This window comes from Microchirus variegatus (genome assembly GCF_963457635.1).
Source record: "Microchirus variegatus genome assembly, chromosome: 10".
NCBI lineage: Eukaryota > Metazoa > Chordata > Actinopteri > Pleuronectiformes > Soleidae > Microchirus > Microchirus variegatus.
This window is the reverse complement of record NC_139811.1, coordinates 1371627-1388800: the sequence shown is the minus strand read 5'-3', so window position 1 is coordinate 1388800 and position 17174 is coordinate 1371627. Positions and strand designations below refer to the sequence as shown.

The 17174-nt window shown below is 42.1% G+C and overlaps 1 protein-coding gene across 1 annotated transcript in view; it reads left to right on the top strand.

Annotated features, from left to right (window-relative positions):
* The window catches only part of grin2ca (glutamate receptor, ionotropic, N-methyl D-aspartate 2Ca), a gene marked incomplete at both ends in the record, with an annotated part of 61810 nt that overhangs the window by 15626 nt on the left and 29010 nt on the right, over positions 1-17174 (top strand). The window contains 3 exon segments of the mRNA XM_083896229.1: positions 6002-6586; positions 6588-6604; positions 13903-14017. Of these exon segments, the coding sequence (XP_083752355.1) occupies positions 6002-6586; positions 6588-6604; positions 13903-14017 (717 nt within the window).

Here is a 17174-nt window from a genome sequence, read left to right as displayed (position 1 = left end):
TTTGAAATTCAGGAAATTATCAATTTGCTCTGATTCACTGACAGTGAGCAGTGAAAAAACGAAAAGTATCTCGGAATGACTTGAAATTTACCTTCATAATAGTCGGCATCGCTCTGAAAAACGATGCGTTGAAATTATTTGCAAACCTCTTAAGGAATAATTTTTATGAATTTTTGAAATTCAGGAAATTATCCATTTGCTCTGATTCACTTTGACAGTGACCTGAGTTTCTTTGAAAAAACAAAAAGTATCTCGGAATGACTTGAAATTTACCAAAATAATAGTCGGCATCGCCCTGAACAAGGATCTGTTGGAAATATTTGCAAACCTCTTACGGAATCATTTTCATGAATTTTTGAAATTCAGGAAATGATCCATTTGCTCTGATTCACTTTGACAGTGAGCTGAGTTTCTTTGAAAAAAACAAAAAGTATCTCGGAATGACTTGAAATTTACCAAAATAATAGTCGACATCGCCCTGAACAAGGATCTGTTAAAAATATTTGCAAACCTCTTACGGAATCATTTTCATGAATTTTTGAAATTCAGGAAATGATCCATTTGCTCTGATTCACTTTGACAGTGAGCTGAGTTTCTTCTCGAAAACAAAAAGTATCTCGGAATGACTTGAAATTTACCTTCATAATAGTCGGCATCGCTCTGAAAAAGGATGCGTTGAAATTATTTGCAAACCTCTTAAGGAATAATTTTTAGGAATTTTTGAAATTCAGGAAATTATCCATTTGCTCTGATTCACTTTGACAGTGAGCTGAGTTTCTTTGAAAAAACAAAAAGTATCTCGAAATGACTTGAAATTTACCATCATAATAGTCGGCATCGCCCTGAACAAGGATCTGTTGAAAATATTTGCAAAGCTCTTAAGGAATATTTATTATGAATTTTTGAAATTCAGGAAATTATCCATTTGCTCTGATTAACTGACAGTGAGCAGTGAAAAAATGAAAAGTATCTCGGAATTACTTGAAATTTACCATCATAATAGTCGACATCGCCCTGAACAAGGATCTGTTAAAAATATTTGCAAACCTCTTAAGGAATAATTTTCATGAATTTTTGAAATTCAGGAAATGGTCCATTTGCTCTGATTCACTGACAGTGAGCTGACTTTCTTTGAAAAAATAAAAAGTATCTTGGAATGACTTGAAATTTACCAAAATAATAGTCGGCATCGCCCTGAACAAGGATCTGTTGGAAATATTTGCAAACCTCTTACGGAATCATTTTCATGAATTTTTGAAATTCAGGAAATGATCCATTTGCCCTGATGCACTTTGACAGTGAGCTGAGTTTCTTTGAAAAAATAAAAAGTATCTCGGAATGACTTGAAATTTACCAACATAATAGTCGGCATTGCCTTGAACAAGGATCTGTTAAAATATTAGCAAACCTCTTAAGGAATAATTTCCATGAATTTTTGAAATTCAGAAAATGGTCCATTTGCCCTGATGCACTTTGACAGTGAGCTGAGTTTCTTCTCGAAAACAAAAAGTATCTCGAAATGACTTGAAATTTACCATCATAATAGTCGGCATCGCTCTGAAAAAGGATGCGTTGAAATTATTTGCAAACCTCTTAAGGAATAATTTTTATGATTTTTTTTAATTCAGGAAATAATACATTTGCTCTGATTCACTGACAGTGAGCTGGGTTTCTTTGAAAAAACAAAAAGTATCTCGGAATGACTTGAAATTTATATCATAATATTATAATTATATCATAATTTATACCATCATAATAGTCGACGTCACCCTGAACAAGGATCTGTTAAAAATATTTCCAAACCTCTTAAGGAATAATTTTCATGAATTTTTGAAATTCAGGAAATGATCCACTTTCTGATGCACTTTGACAGTGAGCTGACTTTAGTCTCAAAAACAAAAAGTATCTCGGAATGACTTGAATCAGAATCACTTTCAGTGATTGCTCTTCACAATAAAAGCAAATCCCAACAACAACAAACTTCAAAAATTGAGCGTGTAGCACGAGCACATTATTGTTCTTTTCTATGCAGATGATATTCACACAATCGTCCAATCTCGAGAGATTGAGTCTTTCAGAATAACTAGTAGTATTTATTCAGGTCAGAAATACCATCACAATATCACTTCTTTCCTATGTTGTTCAGCTGTTATTTAAATTATTTCTGACACCGGACATTTTTGTCATTTCAGTTGCAGAACTCTTGTTAGTTTTTGTATAAACTGACCTGGGACTATTTGCCGTGGGTCGTGCTGTGCTTGCTCTGCGCCCTGACATGTTGAGCTTTGATTTGCTGCTGAGCCTGTGGTAATGCCCCAGGATCATATCAGTCTGCTCTCTGCTAATTGAGCTGCTGAGATTGCTGTTTGCAGAGGGGCTTTACTCTCACAGACCCTGAGGCTAGAAAACATGTAACATGGACGGCATACAGAAATACTTTTCTTTTTTGTGTGTCTTAGTCGTCGTTACAGTCTGAAACTTATTCCACAGAATGTTTTATAGTTTATTGTTATTTGACTAAAACAAGCAAGGATAGGAAGCTAAACAGTGGGAGGAAGACGTATAATCCACTTCTAAATCTTGAAGCATAAATGCTTCTTTGTGTCACACTCCCACCTTTTTGCGGTCGTCTCGCTTTACTAGCACAATGTTGAGTTTGCCTCAGTGCAGTCTTGATATAAAAGCAATCACTTCCTGTGTGCAGCGTGGGAATATCGCCAGGTGACGTGGGATGGAAACGACGCCAGGTGACGTGTTATTTTGAGATTCTATCCTGTATAGTTTTACAGGAAACAGTGTCTCATTTTGATGCACAGTTTTCAACTTAAACTTGTAAACACACGGATGATCTTTGCAAATGCCAGAGAACACGCTGTGATGCAGGAATGGGCGGCAGCCTGCAGAGGAATTAGGCAATAATGTGGACAGATTTACAGCGGGTGTGGGGCGAGGGGTTGGGAGGAGAAAACCAGCGCATTTATTCGATCTTTGCTAACTCCTCCGTGACTAACCTGCATAAGATCCCTGCACTCAGTGTGGATATGTGTAGCCAGCTGGCCGTTAGTGCAGTCTAATCCATCTTAGTCTACAGCGGCTCCCTTACATTGAACAAGAACTAATCCCGAGTCGAGTCTGTGACATCGTTAATATGAATATTAACAGAGTAATACGCTGTACGTCAGCAGCCATGTTTAACGTACAATTCACATATTTGTATTCACATAAAAAGTGACGTACAACCGGCTTCCGTGTAACAGCACAGCTCTGGTGTTGAAGAGGAAACAGGAGGGGAAAAAAATGCTCGAGCGCAGAAAGTCAGGGGATTTAGCAGTGACGTCTGAAATGGTGAGACGCTCATACATCACAAGACCACTGAGCGTCTCTCAAGGACGATGAGGGGACAACGGGTCTGTCTCCGCTCTCAAGATACCTGACCTCCATGTTTTCTGAGCTCACAGCGGTTGATGCTGAGGCTGGTGCTGTGGGACAGGGTCAGGAGGGAGGGAACACAACTGTCAAAGACTGACACAATGACATGAGCTCAGCAGAGTCTGCAAACAAAGATATTTCTACACTGTCATTGTATGAGGCAAAAAAAATTTTTTAACTTCTCACTCTCTCGCACCAAAGTCCATACACTCGAGAAATAAGGGTTCTTCTACAAGGGCTGAGGAACCATTTGCTTGTGAAAAAACCCTTTCCCAAAGAAAGGGCTTTTCAAGGGTTCTTGGTAACACTAACGGTTCCAGCATTTTGATCCAGAGAACCCTTTAAAACCCCTTTCCTGAATAAAGGGTTTTAAAAGGGTTCTTGATGGAACCCTCCAAAAGAGTTCCAGGTGGAACCTTTCTAAAAAAAAAAAAGGTTCTCCTTGGAGCCAAAAAGGGTTCTCCTATGAGGACAAGCCGAAGAACCTTATATGGTTCTACTTAGCACTAAGAGTGTAGAGAAAGTCTACGTTTTTTAGTTTGCAGGAACACAGGAGCCGGCGATCTGCTGCTGCCTTGTTTGGTAAGTTTGTGCGACTTTGGATCATTCGAACAAAAGATTTCAAGCATAAAAGTCACAAAATGACATGTTTGAACGTATCGTTGGCAGCAACAGCGGATCAAAAACGATGTAAAATCGCTTATTGTATCTCTGGACTTTGGTTTGGGGAGGTGTTTGAAGACTGACACAAACCCTCCGGTCAGAAAAGACCGTCGAAAAGCAAGAATAAAGCAGCAAACCTATTTTTATCGTCGTAGCCAAATTCTTTGAATGTTTCATAGTGTTTCATGACATTATAATAATAAACCTAATAAAATCCACTTGATCTAAGTCTTCCAGATTTAGACATAAATCAATTGATTAGGAACTAATTAACATTTACATCTGCAGATTTATGATATACATATTTGCAGACGACCTACAAACATTTGATAATAGCTTATTAAAAGTGAGAAATCAATGATCCTTTAAAAGCAACGGTAAATCACTTAATGGGTTTGTGCCACAACACCGCGATGACCTTTCCATCACTGGACTCAGTGAAGACGGCGGCGCTCAATAGAAAAGGTGTGTAATAATGTTGTGTCGCTCAGGTCACCAGAGACTCTGACGCTGGACGAGAAACCTCTTTATTTTACGTTGCCAGGTTTTCTTCTCTTTCTTCTTGTGCTGCAGTCGACGATGAACAGATTTAAAGAGACGATGGACGATGGTTTGTTCCAGTTTCTCTTTGATCACTTCAGTTACATTGTGCTGAAAGGTTATTATGGAATTATTAATCAGCCTTCTGTATCTTTTAGGTGATCAGAGATTATTACTCTTTTTATCAAGCCAAAGACTATTTTTCCAAAAAACAATCTCTGTTTACTTACAACTGAACTCCAAGAGAAATGATTTCAACAAAACATGAGCTGCAGCGCCACCTCTGACCCATTTCAAAAGCTTATCCTTCTTCGTTCACTTGCTATTGTTGGCGTTTATTTGTGTTTCTGTTACAATGATGTCAGCTGTCGTCCATCCATGTCACACCAGACACTGGTTACGGGCAGAAAAAACGTCTGTTGCTCACTGTTTAGATGACGTTCATCTTCTTTGTTACGCTACAATCATATGGAAGTAAATCTGTGCCGTCTGAGTTTGAATTCGATTGAATTTCTAACACTGAATTTTCTTGCATCAAAATTAGACTTTGAATTTTAGATTCAGTCGCAAAAAATTAACTTGCAAAAACGTCAGTTAATATCCGGTTTCACCAGAGAGAAGCAATCGATCCCTGTCTCAATTCATCCAAGGTCCGGGTACTAAAGTATCATCTGTTTTTTTGACAATATCAACAAACGAGAACACGGAAACAGCGCCCCCTTTTTCCTTTTCTCGTATTAAACCAAAATACGGAAAAACTCCAAACTCAGATGGCACAGATTTACTTCCATACAATCAGGCCGATGGTCTGATGTCATCACTGTTGCATCAAGTGTTTCCGACACGGTTCTTTCAGGGACCTCAGGGATCAGTGATTGGAAAAGTTTTAAGTTGACTTATTATTTTTTTTTTTTACAGAATAGACTGGATGGCTCTGCACAAGCAGATAAAAACTATTTTTCCGCTCCTCCGCCTCTTTTAATAACCGCGTTAACAGAGAAGTCACATCTAATCGCACCTCAAGGTCAGTGCAGAAAAGACAAGATGAAAATATGGAGCCATCACTGGCCTCAGCGCTGGTGCCATCCCTCTGAATTTGCACATGTGGACGACGGCCGGTGTTTGCGCGGCAAATGTACGACACGTGCCTTTAAGTGATGAATGATCCTGCGGCTCCAGGAATAGAAAAATAAAGCAGAAGCACTTACACTTCCTGTCACGGTCGTACCATAGTCTCTCGAGGCTGGGCAACTCGCTACGTCATGTGGCTACAGATCATAAAGGTGTAAAAGAGGCTCCTCACTGCACATGACAAAGATTAAACCGTGTAAACAGTGGGTTAACTCGTCGTTTACTACCTTTTCTCCAGGGCGAAGGCTCCAACTTCCTCCAGCTGGGCTCCTCCATCGAGCAGCAGGTCAACGGCATGTTCAAGGTGATGGAGGAGTACAACTGGGACAGCTTTGTGGTCATCACCAGCCTCTACCCGGGCTACGAAGCCTACGTGGATTACATCAAGTCCTTCTCTGACACCAGCTACTTCCTGTGGGACCTGCAGGACGTGCTGACCTTCGACATGTCCGCCGACGGCATGAACGACATCCGAGCGCGAAGGCTGCTGCAGCAGATCGACACCCAAGTGTTGTTGGTCTACTGCTCGCACGATGAAGCCAATTACCTGTTCGACATGGCGTCCGAGTCGGCGCTGCTGGGGCCAGGCTACATCTGGATTATCCCGAGCCTGGCTGTTGGAAACCCTGACATCCCCCCACCGGACAGCTTCCCCGTGGGGCTCATCAGCATCATCCCAGACCGGTGGAGGATGAGCTTGAGGAAGCGGGTGCGCGACGGCGTGGCCATCGTGGTGAAAGGTGTGCAGAGCTTCCGTAAACAGAGGGGCTTCATTCCCGAGGGCCACAGCGACTGCCACAACCCGGCCAAGCCGTCGCCCAGCCAATGACACGCTGTTCAGGTGAGTGAGGTCGTCTTTATCCACTGCTGACTGTTGTTTCCATCCATCCATCCATTATCTACCACTTTATCCTCGTCGCGGGAGGTACTGTGCCCTATCTCAGCTGACATTGCGGGGGTACACCCTGGACAGGTCTCCAGTCCATCACAGGGCCACATATAGAGACAAACAACCATTCATTCACACAACCTACGGTCAATTTAGAGCGACCAATTCACCTAATCATATCGCATGTTTTGGACTGTGGGAGGAAGCCGGAGAAAACCACAGAAACTCCTTGCAGAAAGAGGCTCTTGTTCCAACCGGGGCTCAAACCCAGGGAACCCAGGTCTTCTTGCTTCAAATGCGAGAGCACTAAACACTACTGAATGTTGTTTCCTCCTTCAATAAATGCTACTACTTCCACTGTACCTGTAGAAAAGGATCATTCGGGAAAATCTGTCAGCTTAAGTTTCTTAAAGCGGACCTAGATCGGAAGTTCCATTCAACGCTGTTTTTTAGTGTGTATCTGCGTCATTACATTGTTTATGAAGCCCTGAAGGTTCTAAACAAACAGTTCAGTCACTGCTGAGAACGCTGTGTTTTATTGTAATCTCGGGCTCAGCGAGATCTCTGAAAAAACCCGGTCCGGTTACGTAAACAGTGGTTCTCCTGAACAGCAGATCCTCCTGCTCCGGGCACTAGTCCGGGCACATCCGGTTGCGTACATTGAACCGCAGAAGAAGAATAACGTCCGTTGTGGAAGTGTTTCACGAGCGACTTCTGACTCTGGGTCTGACTCCGGGTCAAAGGTCGTCAAAGGGACTGCGGCGGGGAGTCGTGAAGAAGCTGTTTTTAAACACTGTTAAAACAATGTTTTGTATGCAATGAGTTCCAGAGGGGGGAGCTGCGCTTCTGAGAGCGGGTGTGCTGAATATGTCACTTCCGGGTACTGGCCAATCACAAGACAGTTGGGAAGGCTCTACGCTGGCTGGCCAATCACAACACACTCTGTCTTCTGGGTGTGAGATTTATGTCTGAAATATCGCGGCTCAGGAACAGCGTCAGAAAAGAGGATTTCTATCGGCTTGTTTACAGCAACAAGGAGGTTTTTGAGCATAAAAACAAGTGAATGTATGTAAGTAGACCTCCATAACTAACATATATGTGCAACAGGATCACTCTATGGGAGCTTTAAGGTTATATTGGGGGGGGGGGGGGTTTTCTTCAATAGACAAACCCGAAAAGTACATTTGTAAACCACCAACATTCGTTGACCAACAACGCCATTGAGAAAATTGGTGTTTTTAGCTGAGTGGGAAAGCTTACTGCAAAGTTTGTGTCACTGAGGTAAATCTGAAATGAAGGATTTCAGGAGTCAGAGTCAGAGAATGACATATTTGAACTAACGACAGTGGATCATTAAATCCTTTGTGCCTCAAAGGACTTTGGTGTGGGGAGTGAGAAGTTAAAGACGTCACAGACTTTAGTTTTAGTTTGGTGAGATAAAGTGACTGATGTGATGTTTCCGTACCTTCAAAATGGCCAAACTCAACTGTCACTTTAAAAACCTTTCCAATATTTCAACAAAATTACAGAATAGGAACGAAGGAGAATAGAAAGTGCAGCAACAATCAAGTGAGGACAAAATAAACGTGTAGCATCAGAATGTTGTGTAGAGGATGACTGAGTGATTTGGAAATAATCATCAGATGAAATGACATTATCATTATCAGCCATCGTCACAGCTGAGTTAATTGTGTTTTATTTCCAGGCGATTTTGACTCTCAGTACGTCATTGTAGTTTGAGCTCTGTCGTTTTTTACTGAACAGAACAAGGTTTTCGTGGAATAATTCCACGTCTTTATCAGCGAAATGCATCCGCACAGAAGGGAAAACTTGGCAAACACTGGACTCACATGGACTTAAACGTCCACTGGAGCCTCTTGACGACTGAGTTGAAATGATTTTGCAGTCGCTCGGTGTTAACGTTGCTCACAGTGGACGTGAGAGATAAACCTTTAGCGTCTCCTTTGTTTACGGTCACTCGTTTGTCGTCTGTAATCACAAATTCGACGTAATCCTTTATTTTAAAAAATCGATTTCTTGAGTATTAGACAATAAAAAGAAAATAAACCTCAATGTGACTCAGCTATTACTGCAACCTGGAGAACCACAGAATCTCTGCCTTTACAGAGAATCAGGTGAGAAAAACACTCAATCGTTCTCCCACGACATTGGTTCTCAAAGTGCGGCCCGGGGGCCAATGGCGGCCCGCAGAAACATTTCTGGCGGCCCCCGCAGTGAATTTACAGTTGATAGTTTTAATCCAGGAGTGACTAAGCTTGTTAAATGTTTATTGTACATTACTGGATACAGACCAATAAGTGTACACAAAAATACTGGGTATTTACCTGGTTTCTATATGGTGAATTTTAGTGTATTATTGTGTTATAAGCTGGTAATAAGCAGGTAGCTACAGCCCCCAATTACTAGCTATTTACCCAGTAAATATATGGTAACAGAAATGTGTTTCTTGGTATTAACCTGTAATTAGAAGGTAAGAACAATGGCCAAAATACTGGGTAGTTACCCAGTAAATTATAAAGCGTTATTATATTAATGCATTGGTTCTCAAAGTGCGGCCCGGGGGCCAATGACGGCCCGCAGAAACATTTCTGGCGGCCCCCGCAGTGAATTTACAGTTGATAGTTTTAATCCAGGAGCGACTAAGCTTGTTAAATGTTTATTGGACATTACTGGATACAGACCAATAAGTGTAAACAAAAATACTGGGTATTTACCTGGTTTCTATATGGTGAATTTTACTGTATTATTGGGTTATAAGCTGGTAATAAGCAGGTAGCTACAGCCCCCAATTACTAGCTATTTACCCAGTAAATATATGGTAACAAAAATGTGTTACTTGGTATTAACCTGTAATTAGAAGGTAAGAACAATGGCCAAAATACTGGGTAAATACACAGTAAATTATAAAGAGTTATTATATTAATGCTCAAATTACATTATATTAACGCTTATATTGGCGGCCCTCAGTTCAATGTTGGGTTCCTAAATTGACCCTCAGGTATTAGAACTTTGAGAACCCCTGTCCTACGACGTCACAAAAACTCTGTCTCGGTCAGATGTGGGACAATGTCCAGACACAAGAGGAGTTCCAAATAAGTCCTCAGTCACCTCTGTGGACGTTTGCCTTCGATCTCTATCTCCAGAGAATCTCCTGATCTGAGTCCAGGTGCTGAGTTTCCTCAGATAACAGTTTGTCGTCTCCTTTTCCCGAGGTCACACAGAGAAATAACTGTGATAATTCATGGGATCATATCATCGGTGGGAAACAAACAGGTCAACAGTTGTTTATTTATTCATGACTTCCCATCTGTTCATCTGTCTCGTGGAGCGACGTTTTACGGCGACTGTCGTCCGCGCTGTACATCACACGCCGAGCGACGGCGGCGGCTTCTTCTCCTTTAAATCACACTTGAGGAGACGCCTGACACCGTTCAGCATGTGACACGAGGCAAATCCTCTTTATTGTTGCTGTGAGTAAAACATTTTAATCAAAGCGAGAGAAAAAACGACTCTGACGTCAGCTTTTGACTCATATAAGCCAAGGTCGTTCAAGGAGACTGTGAGAGTTTAATCAGTGGTCAACGAGAGGACACCATCGTCATCAGACTCCTCCTCATCATCCTCCTCCTCTTCCTCTCCTCCTCATCCTCTACTCCTCCTCATCCTCCTCCTCCTCCTTTTCCTTCTCCTCCTCCTCCTCCTCATCCTCCTCATCCTCATTTTCCTCCTCCTCCTCCTCCTCCTTTTCTCCTCCTCCTCTTCCTCATCCCCCTCCTCATCCTCCTCCTCCTCATTCTCCTCCTCATCCTCCTCATCCTCCTCCTCCTCCTCATTCTCCTCCTCCTCATCATCCTCCTTCTCCTCCTCTTCTTCTTTATCCTCCTCTTCCTCCTCTTCCTCCTCCTTATCCTCTTTATCCTCCTCCTCATTCTCCTCTTCCTCTTCCTCCTCCTCTTCCTCTTCCTCTTCCTCTTCCTCCTCCTCTCCTCATCCTCCTCTTCCTCTTCCTCCTCCTCTTCCTCTTCCTCCTCCTCATCCTCATCCTCCTCCTCCTCCTCATTCTCCTCCTCCTCATCATCCTCCTCCTCCTCATCCTCCTCTTCTTCTTTATCCTCCTCCTCATCCTCATCCTCCTCTTCCTCCTCCTCTCCTCTTTATCCTCCTCTTCCTCCTCCTCTTCCTCTTCCTCTTCCTCTTCCTCTCTCCTCATCCTCCTCCTCCTCCTTTTCCTCCTTCTCCTCCTCCTCCTCATTCACCTCATCATCCTCCTCCTCTTACTCTTCTTCCTCTTCCTCTTCCTCTTCCTCTTCCTCTTCCTTGTCCTCATCCTCTCCTCCTCGTCCTCCTCGTCCTACTCCTCATCCTCTACTCCTCCTCGTTATCCTCCTCCTTATCCTCCTCTTCCTCCTCCTCTTCCTCCTCCTCATCCTCCTCCTTTTCCTTCTCCTCCTCCTCCTTTTCCTCCTCCTCTTCCTCCTCCTCCTCATCCTCGTCATTCTACTCAGCCTCCTCATCCTCCTCTTCCTCATCATCCTCCTCCTCCTCCTCCTCCTGCTCCTCCTCCTCCTGTGAGATGAAACATGTCCGTCCTCCCTCTGATGTCAGAAGTGGTTTAGTCCTCAGAGCTGCAGGCGGAAACACAACTTTCCTCTTTTGTAAAAGTAAAGTAACAATGAAAATGGTTTGTATTGGACTGTGATGTAACTCTGTGATGTAACTCTGTGATGTAACTCTGTGATGTAACTCTGTGATGACGCTGTACAAAGACCTGAAAAAGCCAACAGGCATTTGAGTATCAGCTGAAGGTCGACAGCTCATAACAAAGCTCTGCTCTCGCTTGTCAGCCTGATCAAACACCAGCGGCCCCTCGGCGCTCAGATCTGTCCTCGCTTGATTGGATATGATTTTGCCAACAAGTCAGCTCACCTGCTAATGGGATAATCACAGATTTTCCAGATTAAAAAGGCTTTTTTTTCTTCTCCCAGCGGGTTTTTCAACACCTCTGCTGGAGCCACGGCTGAGGTGAGAGAGCAGAGCCGCCGTTTAATGTGGAATCAAAGGAGGCAGATCAACGTTTGCTCTGTGTCGCAGTGGAAAAATGAACAACGAGAAAACATTATTTTTTATGAACCCGGAGGCAAAACATGTTCCTCTGACAGGTGAAGCATTCATGTCTGAACAAAAACAAAATCTCTCATGACAGTGGATGCCATAAGCTATCGCGCCTATGCTATGCTAACCAGTCAAATATTAGAAACAGACGTGTAACATAATGTTTGCATCGAGTCCAGAGGAAGGAAGACGAGCTCTCGTTCATCTCATTACAGAACGATATCAACGCTGATCTGAAGTCTTCTTGATACAGACAATCTCTCACATTCACCAACGCTAACGGCTAACACAAGGATAACTATGGTGGCCCAGAGGTGTCAGGCCAAATACAAACGCCACAACACAAACACAAAAGCCACAACACAAACACAAAAGCCACAACACAAACACAAAAGCCACAACACAAACACAAAAGCCACAACACAAATACAAAAAGCCACAACACAAATACAAAAGCCACAACACAAACACAAAAGCCACAACACAAACACAAAAGCCACAACACAAACACAAAAGCCACAACACAAATACAAAAAGCCACAACACAAATACAAAAGCCACAACACAAATACAAAAAGTCACAACACAAATACAAAAGCCACAACACAAACACAAAAGCCACAACACAAATACAAAAAGCCACAACACAAATACAAAAGCCACAACACAAACACAAAAGCCACAACACAAACACAAAAGCCACAACACAAATACAAACGCCACAACACAAACACAAACGCCTCAACACAAATACAAAAGCCACAACATAAACACAAAAGCCACAACACAAATACAAAAGCCACAACACAAATACAAACGCCACAACACAAACACAAACGCCTCAACACAAATACAAAAGCCACAACACAAACACAAATGCCACAACACAAACACAAAAGCCACAACACAAATACAAACGCCACAATACAAATACAAAAGCCACAACACAAACACAAACGCCACAACACAAACACAAATGCCACAACATAAACACAAACGCCACAACACACACACAAACGCCACAACACAAATACAAACGCCACAACACAAATACAAACACCACAACACAAACACAAACGCCACAACACAAACACAAATGCCACAACACAAATACAAACGCCACAACACACACACAAACGCCACAACACAAATACAAACGCCACAACACAAATTCTAAATTCTAATCATTAACAATTCTGAATCGATTCATAAACCTCAAAAATCTATTTTTTATTAAGTTTCTATTTTGAAAAACCACACAAAACACCAGTTTGTGTTATTTGTGTACAGTTTATTTTTGTCACTTCTGGGAGAAAAAGGCAGCTAGCCTGAGCTAAAGTTATTTTTGTTGTACAGTAAGTTTTTATTTATTTTGAATGAATAAATGTTAACTTTTGTCTTAAGTTTGTCTTTGTTTGATCACATTATCACATTATCTTATACAAACTCTTATTGTTTTGATGCCATAATTTGCCTTAACACACTATGGATTGTATCAATTTTTGAATCGAGAATCGATTTTGAATCAAATCGTGAGCTAACCAAAGATTCACGTCCCCAATGACAACTATTCTGATAATCGATGAATCGGTTTGAAGCTTTATTTTCATTATTTTTTTCACAAGCTTCTGATTGTTTTTGCTTCTTAAATGTGAATATTTTCTTTGTTTCTTTGCTTCACATAAACAAAGAAATCATTAAAACTGAACCATTTTGGTTTGTGGACAAAAACAAAGACATTGGAGAACATCGTCATTTCTAGGTTTGACAAACACTGATCATCATTGCAGAGATGTCGACTGCATGGATGTTAACCCTGGTCTTATCTCTGTCTTTGCCTGATGCCTTTTTACCTAATAACAAGTTTTATGAGAGCAACAACAACAACAACAACAACAACAACATCCTGAAGAGCTTTCAGAAAGATTGACAGGTCATGAAGTCGTCTATATAAATGTACATAAACCGTGTCCAGGGTTTGTGACGCGTCCTCAAAGACAAAACAGCTGCAAACACGTGAAACGTTCACCTGTCGGACAGTGAAGTGGTTTCAGGGAAAGTCACTGATCATCTCTGTGTTTGTTTGTTTGTTTGTTTGTTTGTTTGTTTGTCTGCAGGCACATGCTCAACGTCACCTGGGAACACAACGACTTCTCCTTCAACAGTAACGGATACCTGGTGAATCCGGCCATGATTATCATCACTCTGGACAGAGAGAGACAGTGGGACAAGGTGAGCTTCACTGAGATCTCTTGGCTTGACTATGTCGAGATGCTACGACACACTTTACACAGGTAACAGACGTTCAGTCAAAGACATTCGCTTCACACTTTAGAAGCAGATTGGATGGATTTGGGATGTTGAGTCGCATTTTACACTTCTGAGCCTCTGAAAGCTCATTTACACTCTACGCCAGAGCTGAAACCAATGAATGAACGAATAAATCGTCAACTATTTTGATAATCGATAATCGTTAATACAAGATTTCTGATTGTTTTTGCTTCTTAAATGTAAATATATAACAAAACGTCCGAGAACATCGTCATTTCCAGGTTTGACAAACAAGGTTCTTAGAAAAAAAATCAAGGTTTTTTTTTTACATTTTCGGACATTTTATGGACCAAACGATTAATCGACAGAAAATAGCCGACAGATTACCACGCAAACGAGCCGTTCGTCCGTACCTTGCGGTAATTCCGTCTGTCATTGTGCACCTCGCAGGGGTATGGAGCAATACCACTGGAGATCTTGGGGGCAGTATAGAGCCAATCGATCAGGGAAGCCACGGAGAACAGTTTGTAATACGGGCTTTTAAAAAATGGCAGAAAACTTCAAAGAGCAACACCAGATATGTAGTGCAGTGACAGAGTGTATAAATGGGCCTTAATGGGGCTTTTTCCATTATACAGCACTACGTTGGCTCTACTCGTCTCACTTTGGCATCAGTCAGGTTATTTTCCGTAGCACCTTCTCAACGTGGGCAGGTTCTTCGTAGCGTCACGGCTGCATGAAAACTGCCGTGATATCGTTTCATATACGTGACACAAACGCACAAACTAGTGACGGGTAAAGCTGTTCTCTCCGGTGTAACTGAATCACCGGCAGAGCTGTCGCTAAATACACCAGACTCTTCTGTTAAATACTGAGATTTTACACATTTACGCATGTTTTCAGGATTTGTCTTTTTAAACTTTGATCTACAGTTGGACTTTGTTGGCTTCGATTCTTGCGTCGGACGTCGCGCTCATGAGTCTTATTGACGTCACAGAGCAGGAACCAAAAAAAACGCCAGGTACCAGGTTCTATCACGACCTCAGACTCTGATCTAGAAAAGTGGAGCCAAAGGGTGAATTACAAAACCCTCAATCTTAACCCTCAATCTCAAAAATGTGCTCTCCCTCTAGTGCAAGTTCTGTCCCCATTCTCAGAAAAATAGATGTTAAGGGTTAAAGTTGAGGCCAAGTTTAAGGGCTGTATCGCCCTCAATATTGAGATTTTCCGAGACCACCCTTGGGAGCAAGGGCTACCCAGAATGCATTGCGTGTTTTCACATGAGAAAGATGGCGTCGAAAGCAGCGAAGCGAGTGCGATACAAATGAAGTATTTTCTTTGTTAATAGAGATATAAAAATGATGAAAACCATTGTATTATCTTAGTTTAGGCCCATATTATGGATTACTGACGTCATTGTTGAGTAACATTTATTTTTATTTTTACCATCTTTTGTCAATAGTCGGCCGGTGTGGTTTACTTTTCAATAAGTCGTGGTGTGTGGTAACTGTCAGATGAATATTTGTATGAGTATCATCTTATAACTAACTGACAACCTAATAACTTGACTGACAAACGGATCAGAATAAATAATCCTGACGTAAATGTGTTCTTCTTCTTCTTCTTTTTTGGAGTTGACAGACTGGACGCAGCTTTGGCGTTATTCTGCCCCCTACAGTCTGAAGACGTATCTGCATTTAAGGGGTGTCCCATTTCTAAGTGACAAAATAAGCCTCAACACTGGGTTTTGAGGGACAGTTAAGATTAAGGGTTGAGCTCAAGGGTTATGGCAGCAGCTGTGGTTTGAAGCAGCATTGGTTTGGAAAGAAAGAAATATGTGAGGGAGGAGAGTTATCCACACGGACAGCGTTGGTAAGAGATTGGCTGTGATTGGCTGCTTCATGTTGGACCTTTTAAAAAAGACGGATTATTTAAATATCAGACTTTCACACACACACACACACACACACACACACACAGGGCCCTGGCCTCCATCTCTTCTGAAACATTAAAAGAGTAAAGCGACCGCTCACACACACACACACACACACACACACTTCCGTCAGGGTACTTTGCCGCGCTGCGACGCCTCATTGACTCGTCTGGAGATTGAAACATTAATTTAAAGCACAGGGAGCGAGATACGTGATAGCAACACCGTCACTGAATGGAAGGTGTTTTAGTTAAACATCACACTGGGAGTAAACAGCCCGCAGTCATTCCAAAGCTAATTATGTCACGCTGATGTTTCCGCGGCGCGACGACCTATTAATTTCCAATATGTTATCGAGACCCGGAGAAAATGAGACGCTGTGGCGGTAAAGAGGTAAACAAACAGTTGTTTAAGAGAAGACGTTTTGACCATGACTCAAAGTAAATGTGTGAGTATTTCTTTAACTAAAAACTTTTGCGCTCAGCTTCCCGACCTTTATAAAAACCTGAGTTTTTCTGTAACTTTCTGTTGCCCCCGGGCGTCTTTTCCTCTCTGAGCTGAAAATCAATCCGAGCTTCTTCTTTTTTTCCGAAAAAGCCTCTTTTCCGCAGCCCTGTTATTGAACGCAGCGGCAGACGTCCATGTCCTGCGACATTCACGCATCGCCTCCGCGTTACAGCAGCCTCAGTCTTGACGCTGGAGAAAAGCCGTAACTCACATTCCACTTTTTATTTGTTAAGAGTTAAATCACTCGATCCTCTTCTCACACACAGCTGCTGCAGTTTGCTTCTCCTCGAGAGTCGTTTTTCGCCCACTTCCTCGCCGTTTTTTTTACAAGTCAAGGTAACTCGGGATGATGGAGGGAGAGCGTGACGGTAGAGCGAGGAGGAGGAAGGAAAAGGTCATCTGGCACCGTGATGTACGGCACTGAAAAGCTCTCTGCGTCTGCGGTCGACACCAAGCCTGAAATTTCAATCTCGTTTGCCTGAAAATAAGAGTTTGTCCGTCCTGGGAAAGAAATGATTTTCATTCATTTCACTTTTTCTTACAGGTAACTACAGAGTTGTGCCTTCCGAAAGCCGTACTTAACTTTTCAGTGTCGGTGACGTCACTCACTTCAATGTGCTGAGAGTAAAACGAAGCCATACTTTCATACAAACTCCACAATTCATTCATTCCACACAG